Source organism: Zingiber officinale, chromosome 5A (assembly GCF_018446385.1).
Source record: "Zingiber officinale cultivar Zhangliang chromosome 5A, Zo_v1.1, whole genome shotgun sequence".
Lineage (NCBI taxonomy): Eukaryota > Viridiplantae > Streptophyta > Magnoliopsida > Zingiberales > Zingiberaceae > Zingiber > Zingiber officinale.
Window position 1 is genome coordinate 6,236,541 of NC_055994.1, and position 25,378 is coordinate 6,261,918.

The 25,378-nt window shown below is 34.5% G+C and overlaps 3 protein-coding genes across 4 annotated transcripts; all 3 read left to right on the forward strand.

The window, feature by feature from the left end:
* The first annotated feature begins 675 nt into the window (after nucleotides 1-675).
* LOC121979374 (glycine-rich RNA-binding protein RZ1C-like) lies at nucleotides 676-7,141 on the forward strand. The gene is made up of 3 exons (XM_042531367.1): nucleotides 676-779; nucleotides 876-1,015; nucleotides 5,161-7,141. Exons 1-3 carry the CDS (start codon nucleotides 719-721, stop codon nucleotides 5,941-5,943), a joined length of 984 nt encoding a protein of 327 aa, XP_042387301.1. The 5' UTR covers nucleotides 676-718; the 3' UTR covers nucleotides 5,944-7,141.
* Nucleotides 7,142-9,513: 2,372 nt separating this feature from the next.
* On the forward strand, nucleotides 9,514-20,635 carry LOC121979375 (E3 ubiquitin protein ligase DRIP2-like). 2 transcript variants are annotated; one of them, XM_042531368.1, is made up of 7 exons: nucleotides 9,514-9,995; nucleotides 10,956-11,055; nucleotides 16,133-16,457; nucleotides 16,571-17,001; nucleotides 17,073-17,123; nucleotides 18,086-18,158; nucleotides 20,226-20,635. In XM_042531368.1, the coding sequence occupies exons 1-7, from the start codon at nucleotides 9,836-9,838 to the stop codon at nucleotides 20,415-20,417; spliced, it is 1,332 nt and encodes a 443-aa protein (XP_042387302.1). In that variant the 5' UTR covers nucleotides 9,514-9,835; the 3' UTR covers nucleotides 20,418-20,635. The 2 variants fall into 2 exon arrangements, with proteins under 2 accessions (XP_042387302.1, XP_042387303.1); XM_042531369.1 differs by having other exon boundaries at nucleotides 18,117-18,158; nucleotides 20,226-20,369.
* Nucleotides 20,636-22,590: 1,955 nt separating this feature from the next.
* Nucleotides 22,591-25,366, forward strand: LOC121979376 (probable prefoldin subunit 4). Its single transcript, XM_042531370.1, has 3 exons — nucleotides 22,591-22,744; nucleotides 22,844-22,954; nucleotides 24,877-25,366. Exons 1-3 carry the CDS (start codon nucleotides 22,619-22,621, stop codon nucleotides 25,135-25,137), a joined length of 498 nt encoding a protein of 165 aa, XP_042387304.1. The 5' UTR covers nucleotides 22,591-22,618; the 3' UTR covers nucleotides 25,138-25,366.
* The last annotated feature ends 12 nt before the right edge of the window (nucleotides 25,367-25,378 follow it).

Sequence of the window (25,378 nt, forward strand, 5' to 3'; positions counted from 1 at the left end):
TTTTGATTACGCCTCCCATTTGAAAAAAAAATTCTGACAAATATTTCATAATTAGGATTCAAATTATGAATACCTGAACGATAATTTTAACATTCTATCGTGACACCATAATCCTGAAAACTCTCATTTCTAGTTGAGCACTGATGGTGAAGAAGTTTTAATTAAGGTGGACACATCATCCCAGCGGTGACAGGAGCGGAATGTGTCACTTTTTTTTTTCCCTCTTCGTTTTGGATTTCCAAAGATATTATTCTTTTAGACATTCTTTTCTCTCCTTCTGATCCGTACCTTGAAGTAAACATAGCATTACATTACCTCGAAGTAAACATAGCATTAGTGTAAGTTTGGTCACTTTCATCCTTGCAAATGGAGCGATATTTTTTTAACAGTTAAAAAATAACTAAAAAATTCAATTGGGCTTAATAATTAAGAAATAACTCCAGTATTAACTTTAGATTTAAATAATAATTTAATTAAACTATTTACTTCAATATGTTATTCATCAGAATCACTACCATTATTATATTAACAATTACAAATTATCTATCAACAAATATATTTAATTTTTAAATTAAATAATATAAATACTCAGATGCGGTTCTGATATAGCCGATAATCCAATCTTAGACCAGGTTAATCCAATCTTAGACCAGGCTAACCTTCAACGTGCACCGCGAGGCATCCTATTGCACTTTCCTAGAAAAAGGCCTTTAAAATCATGCCGTGCGCGGTTCACCTTTATTCGCCTAGGGTTTGCATTCTCTTCGATCCGGTTCCTGGTAGGGTTTCAGCCTTTTGCTATTGCTTCTTTGTGTTTCTGATCGAGGACCAAATGATTTTTTACTGATCGTCGGGGATTTGTTGTTTCTCTGTAGATTTTGTGAAAGAGGGATCTGTAGCGGTGATGTCGGCGAAGGAAGAGAACCGGATCTTTGTGGGTGGCTTGTCGAGGGATACCTCGGAGCGGCGGCTGGAGGCGGAGTTCAGCCGGTTTGGAAAGGTCGTCGAGGCTAAAGTATAAATCGTTTCCTCTTTTTTTTTTTCGTTTCGGCAAATTCAATTAGGGTTTTATTTCCTATGACTTATCTGATTCGATCTTCATCCAACAAGCAAGATGACTTATTTTTCTTCATGGTTTGACAAGGTTTCAATTGCATATTAAAAATGTCAATTTGTTTACCGAATGAATAAGATCATTGTGAAATGAACGGTAAAGATTGTGTTCTCAATCGGATTTTTCTGAGTTAAGAAAAGCAACAGTCATCTAATTTTGTTGCATCAGTTCTAAACAAGCAGCATAAATACTTGTTTCGACGGCAACTATTTTACTCATTGATTCTCTACATTTGTTTTTTTTTTGTCTGTGCAACTGACTCTTACATTTTTTATGTCTCTTATCATTGAAAATTTATCTGACATGATAAGATGTCTTGGCTGCTGGGCTTGACGTGATTACAATCCTACTTCGTCCTTAGGTGAACGTGCAAGATAACCATCGATCTTAGTTTGCCATGCGTGGTGGCATGAGTATAAGTTTGTTTGTTTTTATCTCGGTAAATGACTTATCTATAGATAATCTCCTGGTTAAATCTCTGAGCAGGAGCCTGCTTTTTGTTTTCTGGCTGATGTGGTGCTTTCACAGTTGGATTATGAAAACTTGCACATTCAACTCTCCAGTCAACTCAGAGACCTCATGGGTTATATTATCTGACTACTGTTTATCAGTCTCAATGTTATGAACTAGTTTCGGAGAGAAATCAAGATTGAGTTGCATGGTTAATGTTCAATAGACTGTTCCAGACCATAAGGCTTTAACTTTTATTCAGTGGACAAGGCTTCTCAGGTGATGGATTTTAGTGAGAGTGTTCACCCAAGCAAACACTTTGAGACTAAAAGAGAAGAATGCCATACTAATACCATTTGAGTTGTTGGCGTCCCATGTCATGCACCATTAGTGAATGCTGGCTTGAATCAAATGCTTGATTCTTGATTTGACTTGTCTGCTTATTAGTTTAGGGTAAAATTCTTTTTTCTGCTCTTCAACGTTTCTGCTGAGAAATCCATGGGAAGCAGATCACAACACCTATCTTCTAGTCAGTGGATTGCCTTGCTGACAATAAAAGGCTTCTAGAGGTGTGATTTTTAGTTTAATATTCACCTAAGCAAACACTTTGAGATTAAAAGAGAATGCTACCATATTGATCATTGAGTTGTACACCCAATGTTCTACACATATGGGAATGTTGGCTTGACTCAAGTTCTTGATCCATGATTTGAGTTGTCTAGGTAAAGTTCATTTTTCTGCTCTTCACTGTGTCTGCTGAGAAATCCACTGGAAGTGTGTTCTGTTGTTGATTTTGAATCGACTCTTTTAGCTTCTCTGAGGGATGCTTGAAAGATCTTTAACAGACTCATCAATTCAATTCAGAATAAACTTTCCCAGGGCTTCTGGCTCATCAAACTCTGTGTTAAGTGAGTTGCAGATTTCACACGTTATCACCTCTTCAGTAAGCAGAAGGATTGCAACCACTTCTTGCATGTTACCGCCTTTGTTTAAAATTTTTCATGCCAATATTTGTGGTTTTAGAGTGTTACTCTAAATGGAGACAGTTTTATAGGCAAGTGAGAATGGGCATTGCTGCAAAGGTGAAAATTGTGCTTGGGTGCAAACCATTAAGCAGAAATGAGTGTCACTGTAGCTGGAAAATGTGTAGAAAGCGGAAGGAAATACTTTTTAATTGGTCATTTCTTTCTGAACAAATTGGATCATTTCAGCAACTTGACTTTGATAGAGAACAACAAAGTAACCAACAGTAACATCAAAACCAGCAGAAGGTCCCTAATTGACAGTTGCTGAATTGTAAAAATTTTCAGAAAAAGAATCTGCTGCCTTTTCTTGCAATTTTACTCTTGAATCTCAGGCTATTATATCGTCATTACCCAATCAGGGAAAAGCATACCATCCTTATCTTGATTTCCTCATCTTCTGCATCAAATTGCGCTTTTTATAAGATCTCCATCCCTTTCTTTTGAAAGTTGGCCTTTCAGCTGCTTTTTTCTTAAAGCAAAATATGTGGTTAATTTTGTTTAGGTTTGTCACCAGATACATGTGGTTAGATGCTTACTTTAACTTTCTTAAAATGTTGTTCATAGGAACCAGTAATGAATGATACGGGATATCAGAGTGATAGTACTAGCATTAGTGTTATCATGTTGCTTGCTGTTCCTTTGACTATTGGTGTGTGTTTCGGGGATCCTTGGATGTAAAAGTTATTTTTGGATTCATATTGTCGCTCCAGTTATCTCAATTCAAGCTTCTTCCTAGTATTTTCAGAGTTCTTAATGTGGTTCTGGAACTGGCCAACTCTTCGTGCTCTAGATTTATTGATTCTCATCAACTGTTCACTTGGCTGTTGTCTCTGAGCTTAAGATTTTGACTGTTGTGCAATCTGCATATTTGAATCAGATGAGATTTTTGTGGCAATTTAGTTGCGGTAGTTGTTGCAGTGTTTTGTTTTATTCATCGTCTAGGAAAATCTTATTTGAAGGTGGTATTGAAGAGTTGCATATTTTGTTCTTAAGGGAATACCAACTTAAGATTGAAACGGTACAAGAGTCCAAGCATAAACTCATTGTTTACATCATCTGATCCATCAAAGTCATCGAACTGTTTATTGTGCTTTGTTGAGCCTGTTTCATTGGGTTGCATTGCCCTGAAAGTGAGCATTGTTACTGGTTGTAAGATGAAGAGTCAGCAAGGTTTTGTATTATCAGATGTCTATATTGGATGGTAAAACTGTCATACGTGGGTTTTTCTTTAGTCACAATAGGCTGTGGGTTCTTTCACACAAACAAAAATGCAGTGAAATGTCTGAACATATCACATTGTTAATTGACAAATGAGGTGATTGATCTTCATCAGTATCACTTCATTATCAGGTAAATTGTGTTAGCAAATACATTGAATTTAAACACGGATAATCTCTATTTAATTAACTTTTTTTTGTTATGCATATTTGCATACCAAATCTCCTTGTTGTATAAACTTCATTTCCATCAACTTATGCAGATCTCCATGTAATAGATGATTATGTATGTCTTTTCATGCGTGGTATATTTTAGGAGAAAGGCTGAAATGTTTCTTTATAAATTTAGTTGCATATTCTCCTTTATCATTCTACACATAAATCAAACCATTACCTATATTAATTACCATTACCAGTATCATTACTGTTAATACTATCAATACTCTTATCCATACCAGGGAAGTTTGGTACTAATATTGTTACCAACAGTAATACAAATAGAGTGACCATTTCAGGTAACATAAACAATAGTACAATGAAAATTCCTCCAGTCTCTATGATTATCAATTTCCTTACCCATGCCACTTTTCTTTTGCCATTTCGTGGTTTTATTACTCCTTTTCCCCATCCTTCATCCCTCCCATTTTTTTTCTATTATACAAGTTACAGTTTCTTTTTTTATCTAGTTATATTTATATTCTCATCACATCTTAACAATATTTCATTTTTTTAATATTACTGAAATTAGCCCATGGGATGTATTGGATGCAGGGAGCATGATTAATTAAACTTGAAAATATTTATATTTTCATGCATTTTTCACATTTTTTGATATTTTCATAATTAATAGTTAAGCTGATTTTGCTACATTAGTATGTTTTTGGAATTTCCTTTTGAGCACATCAGTGCATTCACATGGATAACTGGTGTTTTTAGACTGTCTCTTCTATTTCGACCAAAATATTCTACCGGGTAAAAAGACAATAAATTCCTATTAATAAATTTAAATGTTATTTCTTGTTGTCTCTCTGCGCCACTGCTCATATGGTTCTTATATTGGCTGTTGCTGCAATTTCTTTTTTGTCTTTTGAATTAAAATTGGAAATGAGGAATTTAGTAGCTATAGGACCATCACATTTTGTTATGTTCATTTAAGCATTATGCCTCATTATATTGTTTCTTCATGCGGTTATTTTCCTAGTGTCATACATGATTTTGACAGCAATACATATTTTGAGAAATTTTTTTTGGGTTAGTGGAATTTAAGCAAGATATTACATTACTTGTCTGACCATATGCAGGGTAACTAGTTTGAATAGCAGTATCTATTGCTTAGTAGTCTTCTCATTTGTAGGTTATGGTTGAGAGAGATACTGGCCGCTCTCGTGGGTTTGGATTTGTGACATTTTCTGATGCACGTGCAGCTGAGATCTCTATTAGCCAGATGCATGAATGCGAGCTGGATGGACGTGTCATTTCAGTGAACAAGGCTGAGCCTAAAATGAACACAGATAACACTCGCTATGATGGTGGTGGGTACAAGTCCTATGGTATGGGAGGCTATCATGGTGTTGATGGACCCCCACCTGCAGGGCGTTCTGATGAATGCTTTAAGTGCGGTCGTCTTGGACACTGGGCGCGTGAGTGCCCATCTGCTGGAGGAGGTAATGATGGTCGATTTTCCTCTCGCTCCAAATTTGGAGGTGATGGGCGAGGGGGACATGATCACAATGATCGTTTCATTGATGATCGCTATGATGGTGGCTACTATGGTGACCGAGACCATATAGACAGCAGGGACAGCCGTTATGGTGGTGGTCGTGAACGATATGGGCCTCCTGGTGATCACTTTTCAGGTGGTAGATATAGAGGTGGACCAGAGAATTACGCACATAATGGATACAGCAGGGAGAGAAGCTATGAGAGGGATGGGCCTCATGTTGGTAGCTATGATAGAGATGCGGTGCCAAGAGGTGGCAGTGGCTATGATAGAGATGGATCACGTGGTGGTGGAAGCGACAGATATGGGTCTGGTGGACCTGCTCGCTACAGTGGTGGAAGTTTCAGGGAAAGGTCAGGGCCTTATGATCGTCCTGGTAGGGGTGGACGTCCGTCATCCTACGATGTTCGCTATTAATGCTTCTGGTGGTTTACTAGGTAAATCAGGGTGGCATGTGAAACAATGCAGTTGCTTTGTTCAAGACTGAGAGACATGTAAACTCCTCTCATTAGGACACTGGAATCTGTCTTTGCAAACTGTTGTTTATGGATGTTTGTGCTTCATCTGCACTAGTTGTAGCCAGCAGTGTCTTTTAATATGATTTCTATCTGGATCTTACTCTTTTCAGTGCAGACTCCATCCTTAAGTTCTCAGGTTTCAGTTTCTTCAGTATCAGAATGTTTGTTAGTTGTGATCAAGTTAAGCTGAGCTGATAGAATGTGATGCCTATCTCCATCCTTCTGAAATGCTATTGCAATTTGTTTCGACTGATTGTAAAGTTTCTCTTCACTTTTGATCAGGACAAACTTCGAGTGATGTAAGTTTAGTGGCTATCTAAGAGGCTATTAGTTCAAATACCCTTCCTGCTGATCAATGCTGAGAATGAATTAGATACCAGATTATGTTATTAATCCAGATTGGTATATTGATGCCTGACAGTACAGATATGCAGCTAATTAATACTTGTAAACATGTCTGATGCTGTGCTTTGTCTCAGGCAGCTGTACATGAGATATGAGAAGAGCCACTCATGCTTCTTTTCATTCATAGTTCAGTCGTTTTAAGGTGCTTCAGTTGTCTGTTTGTTATCGACACTTTTCAGACAAATGAAAGGATTTAAGTGAGCTCCACGGTTACTAGTTTTGCTCATGGCAGGATTGCCCTTCGGGTTATATGATGTTTGCATAGATGGGACTCCTGAGCTTTGTTTTGTGAGCTCGATGGAATTTAATGGCCATGTAGTCAGACAAGATTCGCCCAATTGATTTCAAATAGGTGAGACTAGCACTTAATGGTTTTGATTCTGCCGAATATTAGGATTAGAGAGCATTTACAATTAACTGGTCTCTAGATTCTTAAAGAGCAGTTTCTTGTTTTCAGTTCATTGAAAATGGTGAAAGAAGTAAACCAAATGATTATTCCAAAAGTTGTTTTTGTGCTGAATGTACATGTGATCTGGAGAGGCGTTTTTAGTTTTATTAATCATCAATGAAACTTGTGAAGTTGAAAGATAACATGAGATGCATACAATTGCATGTTGCGCATGATGTAAAAATGCGTAGTGTTGTATTAGATAATAATATCACTTATTATTGAAGTTTTATTTTATGGACCATTCTTCTTCTCCTCGCGGGTTGTTGCAGATCATGCTTGTATGGTTGTTTGTTTTAATGGATTTTAGGGTTAATTTTTAGTGGATAAAAAATATGGGTGTTTGATCCTTTCCAGGTAAAAGACTGAAGTATTAGAGTAAAATATTTTTTGTGATTTATTTGTTTGTATTTTGTTGTGGTATTGATGATATTGGGCCGCTTAAGGAGAGTTATAACACCTTTTGTTTGTCATAATCGTCTTAATTATGTTTTCCTAGGTTTGATTGCATGATTTTCTAAAATTTGAATGATTTGTACAAATAACAATCTTTTATTCTTATAAAACTAGGTATCATAAAAATATCCATCGATTAGGTAACCTGTAAAAGGGTAAATCATGGAGTTAAGTTATAAGTTGATCATTAAGTGGTTAAGAGATAGGAAGAGCTTTGTTTTTTTCTAACACGTTGGTGATTCATGCCATAGTTTACAAAATTACGATTCGGATCGTACGATCCTATGATTCGGAAATCCAAAATCGATTTAGGATTGTGTAGAATTATTTTTTGTAGTAGGATCAGAACATAATCAGTAGGACTTTGAGAGGTCATAGTTTTTGACTCGGATTGAACCATGGGACCTATAATATATCAAATCAAAGCTCGTTCAGAGATCTTTAATAAATTTCAAAGTTTATCCTTAACCATCCTATTTCAAATCCAAAAAAAATATAATTTAAATCCTCTTCATATGTTTAGAAAATTTTATCTTTTTTTTTCATCTTATTTGGATTTTAAATTATTTAAACATATATATATATTTTTTAAATTAGTTTTTTATGAATAATATTTTGTCATTTCTTTTCTCTAAAATGATGAGTTTTTGGATCATATTATATAGTATTGTGTGGCATTAACCGGTCTTTAGAAGATTATTTCCGACGTTTATATTTGAATTAAAGGATTCAATAGCTTCTGTTATATACGTTAAGTATTTTGTTGGCCTTTAAATTGAATTATCTTATAAAATAAAAAAATATTTTTGACATTGAATGTGTTATTATTATTATTGTGTTAATAGAATTTTTATAGTTTTTCATTGTATAATATGAAAATATAAATATTATTATTATGCAGTGAATGATAGTTGAATTACAAGTTAATTTAAATTTGTACATGTAGTAATATAATTTGAATGTTAAGTGTAAATGATTTTATATATATATATAAAATTAGTTATTTATTTATATGTAAATGAGTTTTTAAGATATTTTTTCTAATTATTAATCATGTATGATAATATTTTAAGGATTTTGGTAGGATCGTACGATTCTACGATCCGATCCTGACCAATCCGATCCTGACCCTAAATCAATTATACGTAAGATCGCGATTCTATAAACTATGATTCATGCCCGCAAATGTATCATTCATGATTTCTATTATTGTGTCATGTAACATCAGATTATACACAACATGAGAGGTGATTGACTTAACTTTAAAAAGGATTTAACCACAAATGTTATTAGGTATCTGCTACTCTTAAATTATTATTGATTGAAATACATAGCTATATTATGTGATTGTTATCTCCAACATGTTCATATTACCTTGTTATATAGTCTTATAAAGTTTTTTCTTCAAGTAGCATGAATGATATTGAATAATTACCTTACGTCAGGAGTCATCTTACTTATTCAATTTATTTGATGACCAAAATGTGAAGCTGAATAGTCCAGCCTCAATCAATATTTATTTAAACAAAAAATGTAAACCTAACAAGCTTTAATATTTTGATATTTACTTCATATATATTTTTTTTAAATCAATATTTAATAAAAAAAATTCCAATAACTCAAGATAGGTTGGAAAATTCAAAAAAAAAAAACTATAAATTCTAACAAAACACTGTACATTTCCAATCCAACCTCACTTGATTTTTTTTTTTTAAACACAAGCAAACTACTTAGTTGACTTTAGTTCAACTAATATTAAACTTCAAAAATATTATAAAAAAAACAATCTATTTTTTTCAGCACTTAAATATTATTTCCCATTTTACCATCATTTTAAGCTGAAAAATTCTATATTTTTAATGAATTTAAAAATAGACATTTAACTAAAAATACCCTCTCGGCGCACGTTATCCCTTCCGCTGCGAACAAAAGAAAAGGGCAATCTTCCGAAACACGTTCTCTCCGCCAATAAATCCACGTCCACGACCTCGTCGTATGTTCCAGTTCTACCAATTTCTTTATTGGCTTACCTACGGTGGTCCCACTGTCCGTGTCTCAGGGCGAGAATGCGGGTTAACGAAAGGCGACGCCCCAAGCCAGGAAACCTTCGCTCTTATATACGACCTTTTATATGCGCACTGTCTCATTCTCCCCCTTCTCTTCGCGTTCTCCTCCTGCTCCTCCTCCGTCTCGTTCGATCTCTCTGCTCCCCTTCGACTCCGTTCTTCTCCACCACCCAAATCGCCCCCCGAGTCTTCTTCTTCGTTTCTCGGGTCCCTTATTCCCTCGCAAAATCGGATCTTGTTCGGTTTTTCTCGTCAGATCCCTGCTTGCCGCGCTTCGGCAAGTGGTTGATCCATCAATGCCGTGCCTCGAGCTGTAGAAGCGGACCTTGTCGCTGCGCCTGGATGAGGAGAGGTATCATGCACGGTGGGACCGCGGCGGAGTGACGAAGGGCTCCTGGCTGGCGGCAGACGCGGAGATGGAGACCTCGGGGGCGGAAGAGGAGGAAGAGGCGGCGGCTGCGGGACCTGCGCAGATGGTGAAGGTGAAGCGGAAGATTTTGGCCTCGTGCTTGACGTGCCCCATCTGCAATAAGCTCATGCGGGACGCCACCACCATCTCCGAGTGCCTGCATACGTGTGAGCACACCCACCGCCCCCTCTTCTCTTCGCTTCTTCCTCCTATTTGGGCCTCCCGCCTTTCAGATGTTTCGAAGTCGTGATCGATGTTTTTTTTACTGTGTTTACGAAGATTCCTCATGGTCTTGGTTTCTCCGGTCTTCATTCTACGTAATATCTCGGCGTTACGATGCTCTTTGTGATAACAAACTGCACGCTTGCTAGTTTCTAAGATTAGAGATCAACAAACGTCCTTGAAGGTTGGATTTCTGGTATCATCTAAACTTTCCAATTCCTTCCCTTACGCCATGACGCGTCATGATGGCATGCATTGGTTTTCCGTATTCCTGCGTTTATCCTGTCCCGGTTTCGTCTCTGCTTTGATTCATTATTAATTCAGATTTGTATTTTTATCAGATCGAAATTACTTTATGAACCAAGAAAGGACCTCAATGCATGCAGGGAAAACGATAGAGTTTTATCTTTGGCTTTACGTAGCTTCTTGTATGATTTATTAACATTTTTGAAATATATTTAGGTAAGTAACTTGGGATTGATCGTCATTTTGTTGTAAGATTTTGAGTCGTTGATGTAACCGCAATATTCGTTTAGCTATGCGCCTATTTGGTTTACATTAGTTTTCTCTTGTTTGCCGTCATAGATACCATTGGCTTCTATCACATATGTGACGCACGATCCTTTTCTGTTAATTATTCAACTTCGAAAAACTACTACAGTCTGCTGATTTTTTGGGTTGATATCATTCTCTTATTCAAAATAAGATTGTGATGGTTGGATAATCTTTTGCTGGTAAAATTTTAATTTTGAATTTCGTGACTAATTGAAAATTATATTTCTTGGCCAATTACTTCTTCATATTTTAGTTACTTTATTTTATGTACTTATATCCTAAAAGATGTGTCTTCGTGTCTGTAACTTGAGTTGATCAATTATGTAAACTAACATTTCTTCCTTGTCCAGTTTGCAGGAATTGCATATATGAGAAGCTCGACGAAGAAGAGACAGATCGCTGTCCTGTGTGCAATATTCATCTAGGGTGTCTTCCTGTAGAAAAGCTCAGGTAATTTTGTTTTCCTTAAACATTTCAAACTGTATTTTGTATGGATTTCTCATGGATCATCATTCTCAATTGCATTGTGCTGCATTTGTTTGATCCTTGAATCTGTATAACTGGCTATTTAAGTGTTAAACATGGTGGATATTCTTGTAGTTTAAGTTGTAACTTCAATTTTCTAGGTACTATTACTAACTTTATAATTGTAGACTAGGCGAATGCAAGAATCTAAATAAAAGAAAAACAAAGTGCCCAGGATTAATTGCTGGTATTGGACAACAGTACCAAATCTTCATGTGCTTTTAAGTTGTATAGCAGGTTTCCTAATTATCTTAGTGGTGGGAAAGTTAATTGTCATGCAGCTCAAATTTCTGGCCCGAATGAAAGAAGTTTAGCCTAGGATAATACTACATTCCCTTACTTATGAAGTCAGCTTATCAGAAGTCGAATGCTTTCTAGAAGTTACACTGAATGCATATGAGACTTGGTTTTGAAAGTCAGCATGAAGAAAAGATTGAGTTCAATATTTTTTAGGTAGAAGGCAAGAAATTTTAAGGATGATCCTTTTTCCCCTCTTCTTCCTTCTCTGGGTTTGAGTCCCAAATTAACTTAATATAGTTATTTTTAGTTTTTGTTTTCAAACATAGGAAACAAGTGCAAAAAATTGTCTCAAAAGATGGAGAAGGCCAAGGTTAGTGATGAAGTATGAAAAATCACACCACAAAAAGCTCAAACTCTCAAATTCACCAAAGTGAAAAATATTATAAATTGAAGAATAATATGTTACATGACATCTTAATCACTTTTTTAAACATATGTAAAAAAAACCCATATTTTCTTTAAAAATTATAACAAAATTTAAAATGTCTACTTCACCTCTAAAGAAAATAACAAACTTTTAACAACTCTTACGAATTTAAAACTTATAGAAATTTAAACTCTAAAATTATAGAAGAAATTTCTAAATTGATCCCTATTTTTCGAGAGTTTTTGGAGTTGTGCTTGAGTAGCTCATTCAAACTCTGCAAATTTGGATCCTTTGAACTACGAGGAAAGTTAATACATAATGTTGTAGGGTGCTGCTTATCGTAGGATGATTGCTGTATGGAGTTCTAAATTCTTGTGATCTCACAGCAAATGCCACATCGTCAGTTCCTGATATGCAAAGCAAGGCAACTAATAGTGCAAGCAAGGAGTTGTTTATGGAATTCCTTTATTATAAATATTGAGGAATATAAGTTATGAGTCACTGTTTTATTTCGTCAAAGACCCTCCCTGGATTTGTGAAAATAAAGTGAACATCATCAAGTGTGATTGTTATAGGTTCAAGTGAACAATTGGAAGTTGGATTTAGTTCATGAAGGAACAGCATAATAGAACTTATGAGATATGTATTCTCTTGATACTCAGAAATAGATGTCGTGTTTTGCTTTGAAGAATCAAGGAGAACAGACAGCCACTGCTGGTGCAAGTCATAGATTTTTAACCATTAAATCCAGTGGATGTTTCTCTTTAAAATTTAACATGTGACTGGTGAGTGGTTAGTATTTAAATCAATTGCCAAACTTAACACTTTGTGTCAGGCATTATTGTCATCCTACTTTAATTTATTGCTTTAAAGCCACCATTTGGTTTGTGAATGATTCTTTATTATCATTACTTGAACTAGTGTATTGATTGAGAAGTTTTAGATGGGTTTTCTATGGGGTCCTTGAACATGCTTTACACAAATATTCTGTTTCTATTAAAATACTCTATGAAACCAAGATGCATCCAAATTTCAAACTTCTTCAAAGAATGTTGAGGAAAAACTGGAAATCATCGTAGACAGTAACATTTTTTGAATATTACAGATGTTGACAGTTTAGTTCTTGGGTGGATATAAAAATCAATAGGGAGACACCAGTTCAAGAAAGTCGTGTGACAATTTACAGAATTGTCCAAACAATGGCGAGACTTCACACTATCCATTGGCTGTCTTTGGTTCTAGCATAGGAAGATGGGTTGTTGAGGACTTGTTAAATGGAGCTAATAAATCAGCATGATCAGTTTATAATCTTTGGTCAGCTGAGAAATGCAAATTTGGATTCGAAGAGTAGGTCTTTCATAACTTTAGGAGCAAATATGCAGTGGACACATGCCAGATGAATGCACACCGACACCGATGTGTCTACATGGAGCAAAACCATTATATAGTCTGTTTTTTTTTAAGTCCAATCTATCCAAGAAACTCAATACAATCCTTCAATGCTAGGTGGTAGTATAATATTATACCTCATTTATAATTTGAGTTTTGACATTGTTTTCTGTATATTACATTTGGATCCTGCCTTGGCATTTCTAGAAGTTCCCGTCTTAATCAGGAATTATTTACTCTCAGGAACTTCCAAGAAAACCTTCCATCATGTGGAATCTCTTTATTAATCAATCTGAAATTCTGTATTCTTAATTGTTGCTCCTGCAATCTAAAGCTTTTGTACACATTGATCCAAGTAAAACTTATTCAAGGAGAGATGTCTAATTGACTATCTCATGATTATTGGGATGTTACCTCATGATTATTGTGATGTCTAATGATCAACAACACGTGTAGGCACATACATGCAAGACTAATATACATAATCCAATTTCTTTTTATAAAAAATATGCATATTTATGTGCTCGTGGTTGGGTATATTGTAGGTAGAACAAGGTAGTATTTACTTCTACACCAACAACAATAAATTGTGTAAGTCCTAGTTATTTTGGAATGGCTATATAAATCTTATCATGAATGAATAAAAGCTGTATCCTTAGTAATATCTGAATCATTCAAATCACTTTTGATCAAGTAAAATAGAGTTTTCTTTGTCTCCCCCACCAAGTTAAGTATCAATTCTGAAACTAGTTCTGTCCCCACCTAGCATGGTTTCATGTGGATGCCAACCTATGCCAACATGGTACCAATTGATACTGATCAATCATGCTGACCTGGTAGGGTAAGCATAATTCAGTATATTGGTTTACTACAAACTGAATTGAACTTGATAAGTGTTAGATTTGAATTGAAAAGAAAAATTAAATTTATTTTTAAATTATTGATACTACAAATTTATTATAAACCAAACAATATATATATATATATATATATATATATGATATACTGCGCGGCGTTATAGTGCGCAATTGTGCGCGTCGCGCAGAACATCAGATTTCTTTGTTTTTTTTTTATTATTTTGAATTAAAAAAAATAATTAAAATATATTTTTTAAGATTTTATATGTAGGGTTCAGGCTTTTCAATTGGATTATAGTATTTAGTTAAAAGAAAAATTAAAAATGAAATAAATTTAAGTATTTACGTAGTATTGTAATGTATTAAGGGGATATCGTAACGTATTAGGGATTTATATAAAGAATTTTTTTTTTTTTAATTCAAATTTTTTTTGTTTTTTAATTTTTTAAAATTTTGAATTAAAAAAATAATTAAAATATTTTTTTAAGATTTTATTTTTAGGGTTCAAGTTTCTCAATTGGGTTTTAATTTTTAAGTTAATTTTCTTTTTTAAGATTTTATCTCTAGTGTTCAGACTTCCCAATTGGGTTATAGTGTTTAGTTAAAAAGAAAAATTAAAAGTGAAATAAATTAAAGTATTTATGGAGTATTGTAATGTGTTTAGGGGATATATTTATGTATTAATATAAAATTAAAAGTGAAATAAATTTAAGTATTTATGGAGTATTGTAATGTGTTTAGGAGATATATTTATGTATTAATATTTTATAAAAGGAAATGTTGAATTTTTTAAATTTAAAATCTTAAAAAATAATAATTAAAAAAAAGAAAGTTGATATGCTGCGCGACGCGCACAATCGCGCACTGCAGTGTTGCGCAGCATATCACAACTCTCTCTCTCTCTCTCTCTCTCTCTATATATATATATATATATAAGTTCAATTGATCAACCATTATTCTAAATCGAAACCAAACCGAAACTAAAATCTTTTTTGATTTCTAAACCAAAATTGAATGGATAAATAAAAAATTTTCTATTTGGGCTTTAGATTTCGGTTTTGGTAGGAAGAAGAGAAGGGGGGAGGTGGCTGAAAGATACCATTCTTGTTATTGCAGTCTTAGTAGTTAAGGTTTGTAAGTCAGGGAAGCTTAGAGAGTCACTAGCGACATGAGAACATGGTGCCATGTTCTGTTCTTGTGTCGCAACTAGGTGCAAGCAAAATGGGATGTCTTTCCAAATAGAGGTGAGATGCCATTGATACTTGAAACCTTGTCACCTACCACTCACATCTTGAACACATTGATTATTGTCTAATTATAGATCCCATTGGCTTTTTTAAGCATGTCCATGCCATTTTGACATATTTCTCTCATGTTATTATCTTTAGAATTGTACCTAATTGCTCTAGAGTGGTATCCTTTTTTATTGTTTTCTTAGATGGTACCTCACACATTCATTTGAGCATTCCCATCTCTGTTAGGGTAATTTTTGTACATTTTATTTCTCAATTTCCAAATATCCTTACATGTATATAAAACTTTCCTTTTACATTAAGGAGTACAGCAACCACTTATTTTAGCTGCGACTTTTTATCCTATTAATGATATATTTATCAACATCTTTTTCTCATTAAATAATATGAAATTTTAAAATCTTGCAGGAATTTCTTCTTGCACCACAATTATTCTCTTGCTTATGTCTTAATAATGAAATTACAACTCATATATTTCTGCTCAACTTAGAATCTTGAATTTCCAAAGTTTCTTTTCACAATTCAAACTTTTAATTAACTCCTTTTAAACTTTGATGAATTAGCACAATCTTATGGTAATAATATATAACAGGGAGCTTTCAATAGGATCGATGAGTTTATCTAGTACTAATGTAAAAAAATAAACTCAGTTTAGATTTAGCCCTTGATGTACACCTATGGAAAATCATTGACTATGCCCAGACATATTAAGCAAGAAGAATGCTTAATTCCTTTTGATTTATAACACATGAAAAATCTGCTTAAGTTAATTGCTCAAACTCAAAGTTATATGTTTTTATGTGAATTAATGCATGTCTGGATACTATCTTTTTCAGAGCTGATCATAATCTGCAAGATTTGAGAGCAAAGATATTTCCTCTAAAGAAACTAAAAAATGGAGCATGTGATAGTGTCCCTTCCATTACATTACCTGTTAGAAGAAAAGAAATTTCTCTTTCTTCATTGGTGGTGAACACTCCAAAAGTAACTACGCAGACAGGTTCAACAGGAAGGAGGAAAAAAGCACTTGGCAATAAAGATGCTACATTTCATGGTAGTGGATCAGTATTCTGTAAAAATGAGAATGATACAACCAATAAGTTTGTGAAAAAATCAAACTCAAATGGGAATTCAATCAAGCAGGCCTTGAGCAGCAGACAGGTAAACTCTGGTCTGCTGTGGCTTAACTTTGCTGCTGTAGTTAGAAGTTACTTTTACTGAATTCCGGAAGTTTTGAGAGTTAACATATGTTTATTTCTTTGAAATAATTTCAGGCTTCTTCAAATTCAAAAACTCCCTATAATAATGCTAATAAACATACAGAGAATGGTGACAAAGCTATCCAGGATAATGGAGAGCTCTGGAAACCTTTGAATTGCTTAGTTGAAGCTGCAAATAGAACAAAATCATTTAGGTCAACTCCACAGAATCCTATCATTAAGGCTGAGAAAAAAGAACTTTCTGATGGTGACACAAATAGAAACAAAACCATAATGGAGCATCTTCATGATTTCAAAGCTCAGGATCAGAAGAATGACAATTTTCAAACAGTTCGTATGAAAGTTAAGGCCAGAAGTTTGAAGGCAGTTAACCAGAAAAAGAGTAACCTTGCTAACTCCACCCAAACACTGCCTGATGCTTTTAATGCTCGAAGTGATAAGAGGATAACTCCATTGTGGTTTTCCTTGATTGCCTATTTTGACCAGTTAAGGAGCTTGAGAACTGGATGATTTTTGTTTCATTGTCTTTTACTGATCTCATGTGCAATGGTTTCAGGACTGGAGACTCCGCATTGCCCCAAATATCAACTAATTATTTGAGGATAAAGTGAGTTGAATTTTCTTATCTTGCTCAAACGACTCTGGAAGATTGAATTTGTTATTGTTTTTATTTCTTTTATTTCAAGTTTCCTAAACTACATGCTGTGGTTTAGCTATATTACTAATTAATGTAGTATGTCTAACAGGCTGTGTTAATGTTACTTGACAAAAATATGTAAAACTGTTGCAAAAAGACACATCTAGCATCACAATGATCCTTTAGGTTATCATGTAGATCAATCAACTTGGTCCATAGATCATACTGTTCTTGAATTTGACCTATTTTGCATAAAAGATCGTTAGGCAAAAGATCGATTAATAAATCAATTACTTTGATATTTGCTTCTGATTTTGTATTTGGCTCTTGATCCATTATCTTTTCATGATGATTTTTCGATTTTTTTCTTTGGAGGTTCAAAACTTTTCTTCCGGGTGAACCAATCTTCAATGTTCATCTTGATTGATAGTGGAAAAAAAAATTTTTGTTTGCTACGATATGGGTATATATACCCATACATATGAACAATTCCTACTATATTTGCTCACCGATATAACTCCTTATGCTTACAGGCATGGTAGATATTGATTAATTATACATTTTTGTGTCCATTGAGTAAGAAATGAATCTACAACAAGCACTTTGGAGAATGGGAAAGTATCTTAAATGAATCTACAACAAACACTTTGAAGAATGAGAAAGTATCTTACAGTGTTTCCAGCTAACTCTGTTGGTACTAGGCTGAAGTCAACACCATGTTATTTCTGCATTGTTGTATTGTTGAGATTGTTAATTTTTCTTCATAGATGTAGAATTCAATTCAAATAAAAGGATAGTTTTTCTATGTGCTTTTCTGATGCTTTTATGGATTGGAGATAAATGATTAGTACATTTTAAGTTATATACTTTTTTCTTTTACCCCAGCATCTACTATTAACCATTTGATTGCTCTTTTTTGTTCTTGATCATAGAGATGACAGTATCCCTGTTTCTTACATTCAGAAGTACCTTGTCAAGAAGCTCAATCTTTTCAGTGAAGATGAGGTGAGTCTTCTCCCTGAAATAAATACATATCACTTTCTACAATCCAAGTTTGGATATCCATGAAGTAGTGATCTGCTAATCTAATACTTTATTTATGTAGCTAACAAACACATTTACTAGTTTAACTTGCAAAGGATAGATAGTAGTATATTGATTTGTGCTTTAATCTGTGATGAACATAGCTATACGCAATATTTTGGTATATTCAGGTACACTAGATACATCCGTCCAATCATTAATCTTTCATTTATGAGCTCAATAATATTGTATCATCACCATCAAATTGTGTTTCTCCGTTGAACTCTATAATTCTATATCATTAAGAACATTAATATCACTTTGATCACTTTTAATTAACTAGATTTTTCTTTGATCTCCTTTACCCTTGCATTATTAACTCTAATCAATTTAACATGTATACCTATAGAGCTCATTCTATGAGCATCTTCATAATCATATCAAGTCAACCTATTTTTTCCTATTTTCATTATTGTAATCGCACCTAATTGCTCCTTAATATATTTTTTAATTTAATTTTACAACAGTATATATTAATCTTGACATCTTATGTCTACCCCATTTTTTTTAATATATTATTTTCTGATTGGCCATCATATTATCAATCCAGTAGGACAATTCTCACCACAACCTTGTAAAAATTTTCTTTAACCTTGTAGACCCATGATTATCACATGGCTCTGGAAGCTAATTTCCATTTCAATCCCATGCTTATCCTCCTATTAATGGTATTTTCATCAATATCACCTTGTTGAATAATAACCCACTAGCCAATAGGCACATAGATAAAAGAAGAACTTCTTCCATACATGTGAGAGTTCCACAAACTTCTTTTATGAGCGAGATGATTCAGAGTTGCATTCTGGCCAACCACCAAAACTCCTACTCATGACGAGATTTTAAACCTTGATTGATATTACATTGTATATTTAATTTTAGTTAACTTAAAGATTTTTGTTTCAAAGTTCTCTCCATGATTCAAGTGTCGAGTCCAATTTATAGCCTTCATTTTATTCCAAATATAACAATATAGATTGCAAATAACATCAAAGAGGTTTTGAATGTTACTGATAGATTCACTTAATACTATTGTAAAAATATTAAAGAAAAAAAAACTTCTGTTACACTCAATAGTTCTGATAGTAGCCATAGTATCAATCTATATCATGGAAATTAGTCTAGATCTTCAAATGCTTAGTATCAATGCTCCTCTTCTCTTACCCATGCATTAATATCCATGCCAGTCTCATAAAACTTTTCTAGCAACTTAAGTGGTGTACAATGACCACTTAATCTCAAGAAGTCAATCTCCATTTCCTCTTCTGGGATGGATCTTTCTCCCTTTGTAATTTCCTTCACTTCAGAAATCCAAGTTTTTCCTTGTCTGCATTGTTAATAAAATAACCTCCCCATGTCTTGTCTTTGTTCTACAATAAAAAATTTCATCATTCTCTTCTTGTTTTTGAATAATAGATCCAAATTAGGAGGAATCTCTGACTACTTAGTTCGATCATTACTTGGAATCATGCATTTCTATGCTAAAAGCAAAAATTCAACTAAAGCTCTTGAAATTGGTCTTTGGAATAAGTGTCTAAATCTCTGCTGTGCACTGGCTCTAAATGACCTTGACTTTGCAGCTTGCATGTGTTATGGGTTCTGTGAACTTGGCTTTTCAGATTGCCTTTATCCAGAGTTTGACAATTCCACAATTAATGGAAGTCAACTGCTCAAGGTTGTTATGTCACTAGTTATACCTTACACTTCTCCACAAACAAGCTACATCACTCTACCAAACTATTCCTATTTCTTCTTTATCAGCAAGTTAGTTCCAATTCTTATTACATAAATGTTAAGCGATTTTCTGCATATGCCTTAGTGAAGAGATCTAGTGACCTGCCACCTAATCTTAGTAAGGTATCGAAATGTTCGTTTCTCCTTTTGAATATACATGAATTACTGTGAATACTCTTTCTAAGGTTTCGTCTCGGTGAGAGAGTATTTATTGTCAACTACATGAATTACCATCAGTTACTAAATTCTGTCTTTCAGGTCGAAATAACATGTCACAATGAACCACTGATGCCCACAATCTGTCTGCACAATGTGATCGAACAGTGGCTACAAGGGGCACGGCTATCGCAGAGGCTACCAGCAGTTATCGGCACGTCAGCCAAAGAGTTCGTGGTGACGCTGGGTTACAGGCGGTGCAAGACTGAGCTCGAGCCATCGGCACTGAGATAGAACTTTGCATTCAAGATGGTGAAGAAGAGCCTTGTTTTCGCATCTGCTGGCTTCTTGTTTTCACATATTGTGTGTTAGGCATGATTCAATGGTTGATAAAGTATTCTGATTCATACATGTAGCATTAAAGTGGTGTTGTCTTTCTAATTAGAGGGGGCAAATGATGCCATCCTAACTTTTTTTTGGTTAAATTTTGATAGAATATCTTGTGATTTAGAGAAAAGAGTATGATCATTTTCCCTGTATTAATCACTCGATCAATTAGTTTGGCCCATTAATCAAAGTTTTTTTTTTCTATAATTAATCTTTAGGCACAAGCCTTTCAAATATAATTTGTTGTTCTTTGGAAGCTCTTCAGATTTTGAATTTAATTTGTTTAAATCTTCGATTTGAGAGGGGAATACGTTCATACAATTCAGCAATTTATGCCAAGTGAATTAATAATTTTTTTTTTTGTTTATAAAAAATACCTCTTGGTGAGATTTTTAAAGTTTAGAAAAAATAAAATAATATTTTTAAATGTGCGAAGGTAGTTTTTTAAAAAGATAAATTAATTATAAAGGATAAAATAAAATTTATTCTAAAATAAGAAGATTAGGCATTGGGAAAAAAAAAATAGATACTGTTATTTCTACTTTTCTTCGGTTGACACCATTTATCCCAGCCGACTAATCATAGGTGATTAACTTTCATAGGTCGAACAAGTCACGAAGCGCAGGTAAAATTTATCCCTAATATTTTTTAATCTAATACTCAAAAAAAACTTCATAATATGTTGCAACTGAGTTTTTCTTAATTCTACCATCGGAGACCTAACTAAGACATCAAGCCTCCCTGAGGTCAAGTATTTCTATCCTTTATTCACCTAGAGACGATCGATCTAATCCTACGAAAGTTTTCCATCGGCCATCTGTTAAATTCGAAAAACACAGATGGATCACAGTAGACAGTTCAGTATCACGAGTGATTTAAACACAGCGGACATTTATTTACGCGGTATGAAAATCAAACCCTCAAAATCCATCCGTTCATTTTACCATCACATCAAGGTGAAGACAAGGCATTAGATTTGTAAAAGGTGAAATCTATCATCCTAGCAGCCCCTCTCATAACTATCTCATATCATTGAGAAAGAGTAAATTAGGTACCTAGTAGGTCTCCATATGGAAGGATATTTCTACGATTTTACCAAGATTCGACCCTTAATTCTATAAATCTACTACATGATCATCGACTTGGCTATTCTCTAGGGCAAAGACAAGACATTGGCTATACTAAAAGGTGATTACGCTCATCCTAGGTGCCCCTCACAATCTGTCCCTAGATTATGTAAAGGGAGTTAAATCACAGGGTCAATTATAGTCAACTGCCAAGTGGCTAGGGGTGGGCGAAACTTTTTCCTGAGGATATACAAAGAGAAACCCAGTGCATAGAATTTCCGCCATGTGGAGTCTTGAGAAAGGATCTATTATACATAGCCTTATCCTATTTTTTACAAAAGGCTGAAAATTAATCCTTACCCGTTATAATAAATCTGTCGCCACCTAACTAACTAGGTACCATGCTGACGGAAGACAAAGCATTGGAAAAAAAAAATGATTAATCAGGTCAGGTAACATTGAACCTGGGTGATCGATCCGACCTCACGGAAGTTTCCCACCGGTCATTAGGATAAATAAGGGAAGTACACATGGAGGCCCATCTTGACCGCCAGTATTCTCAAGTTTGCTAGCCATTAAGGAGAAATTTTTTTAATAATAAGTCTCGAACTCTATACCTAAGAGACGATCCTCTAGTCCACTTTGTTATGGACCAGGAGATGGTTCATAACTCAATTGCGACCGGATCAAGACCGTAATTCGATCCTGTCGCAATTGGTTACGATTTTTCTCGATTCACCTTCTTATTTAAATTATAGTTTAGATCAAGATAAACGACGAAAGCTGTCCAGAGACTACCACGATGAGCTGTCGGTCATACTTAAATGAAAAAATGAACCTACAAAAAATCACAATTCAATTATAGTCGATTATGATCATTATTCGAACATAATTAAATTGTGGACAAAAAGATCCGGTCTACTGGATCTACGATCTCTTATCAGAGGGTGTCAGACACCCGTCCCGCGGCAAGACAAGGCCTCGGTAAAAAAGATATTTTCAAGATTTATTTTAAAAAAAAATAAAAAGAAAAGAAAATGAATGGGTCCACGTAGAAATGCAATAAATACTTTAGATTATACAACGCTTCGATCCTCTCCGCTATTTATTTCTAGTCCGGTTGAATTCCTTTTGTCGCCGAGGAGGATCGTCTTGAAGATGCAGCAGGTAACCCTAACCCTATTTCTAATAGTCTCGAAGATTTTAACTTTTCTCCAAGAGCAGTTGGGGGATCCTGAAAAGTTTGATTTTTGTTCGGTTTTTAAGGGCGAAGGATCGGAGACCCAGGTCACATGGGAAGATCAGCAGAACATCAACAAGTTCGGGAGGTTGAACAACCGGTACCATGAGCTCGAGGAAGAGATCAAGGTCGCCAAGGTGTGTTGCTTTCGATTTCGCATCGACCAGTCGTCTCTTTGCTATCCTCCCTCTAATTTCATACAGCTTTTTCACTAGACTTGTGAAGATAACATATTGCTCGTTCTTCTATCTTTTGTGGGTCTGCTAAAAGTGGGTATGTGTTGGTCGATTAAATTGCTATTATCGCGAAGTAGAGGTTGCTCGATTTAGTAATTGATCTTCTTTATTGGATTACTTTATCTACATAACAAAATACGGTTACCTTTATGGCTGTTGAGGTTTTTTTTTACCAAATTTCTATTGCATTTAGTTTATCATTAGCAAAATAGGTTTACATTTGTTTTCTCCACCTATATTTTTGTTTTTGAGAGTGAAGCATGATGAAGCCCTTACATAGAGTTCAATAATGTGATAAGGTAATATATGCATATATTAAGCTTGAAGCTTTCAAATGTCAGTGATTAAGTGAGAAAAGTACTCCTAAAAACTTAGTCCAATTGCGTAAAGGTAAGGAACTTGGATTAGAGGTTCAAATTTACAATATTAATCATAAAACTTTGTTGTGAGAAAAGTACTCCTATCAACCACATAAGTTTGTCAAAGACCAACTTCTTTAGTTTTCTCATCAGATGTCTTTACAGTTACATAATTAGAATTTCATACGTGATAAACGTGAAACATTACAATATCAGATTCCGGTGGCATATCAAGAGTACATTGCATAGTTTGTCTTTGATAAGATGCAAGCAAATTGCCTCATACCCAAGAAGTGCATAAAATATAAGACAAAAATTGGCAGAAAAAAAAAGAGTCCACTCTGGTTTTAGCTTGTATGACTATGAACAAATATGCCCTTTTGTTCCAACATTGTGTTTGTTTTAATTTATCTTTTATGTGATATTTACCCTTCAAAAACTAAGCAAGCCAAGGAGTGATTAGTGAGGCTAGTCTCTTTTTTCCAAACATATACAGATCACATTGGTCTTCCATAGTCATGCATCTCTGTTTCCTTTCCATGACTTGTCTTTATAAGTGATCTAGTTGTCTTTTTTTCTTTCTTTTAAATCAAAGCGATGGTAACTGGAAGTTCCCTCATCAAATACATGGAAAAATATCAACTACTTCCTTTCTAGGCCTTAACACTTCAAGTTCTTCAAGATGGTGTTTCATTATCAAATTAGTTCTTCAAGTTTCTCTGAAGTCCTCTCTCTTGCATTTGTTTTCTTCACTAATGCAACTGGGAGTTCTCTGGTTGTGCTTTTCTCTGTTGACTTGTGAATTCAATTTCTCTTGGATCGAAGGGGATGATGTTAGATTAGGGACACCCTATGATCTGCTAATACTACATGGAAATTTTTTTTATTAGGATAGGTTTCCTGCCATCTGATATGATATGGTCAAGTTGCTACTAGAAATTTGACTTATTGATTGAGCTTACATATTTGAAGCTTTGTATTTCTTTTTGCGAAATAAAAAGAATATCTGCTTGATATTTTTCATCTTAATTTTAAAAAAAAGATCTCATTTAGACTTTCATTGGGTTATCGTTAGTGCTGGGTAAAGGTTTTAGGTATGCTTGTAGCCTTGTAGGTTTAGTGAAGATATAGACCTTGTGTTGTATATATGTATTGGTCGTGTTTACCCTTGAATGATCCCAACAGTATTTAGTGCTTAGCTGGTTCGGCTAACATCAAGTTTACTGTGTAGAAAAAGATTTATTTGCATATCAGAAGTATTCAATTGTAGACATCAAAAGTATGTTCATTTTCACTCACTTCACCATGAAACCCAAAACATGGTTCTTTTAGAACACCAAAATGGATCTCGACTATTTGGAATTGATTACTTTGATTTAGAAGGCTGACAGTTATGCTAGGTCCACAGAAAACACTGTATACAGATGCAATTCTCTCTAATTAATCTGTTTCCCTTTTTGTTAGGAAGCAAATGAAAACTTGGAGGATGCCAGCAACGAGATGATCTTATCTGATGAAGATGTTTTGAGGTTCCAAATAGGGGAGGTGTTTGCTCACGTGCCTTCCGAAGAAGTTGAAAGCAGACTGGAGAAAATGAAAGAGGATGCTGCTAAGGAGCTCCAAAGGCTGGAGGAAGAAAAGGAGTCTGTTCTTGCGCAGATGGCTGAATTGAAGAAAATCTTGTATGGGAAGTTCAAGGACTCCATAAATTTGGAGGAAGATTAGTGGGAGATTTAGTTTGATGCATTTTGGCTGTCTCTCTGCCCCTTGTGTGCACTCTTTGATGCGTTGAAGTAACTGTTCTTTTATTTCAGCTCTGTGAGATGATGTGGAAGAAACCCAATTAGGCACATTTAGAACGTATTTTGGATCAAATTTGACTATATATCCTGAATCTAAATTTCCTGTATTCTGAATCTTTTGATGCAAATTTTTTTGTAGCATCTGAAAACTAGATATGGATACA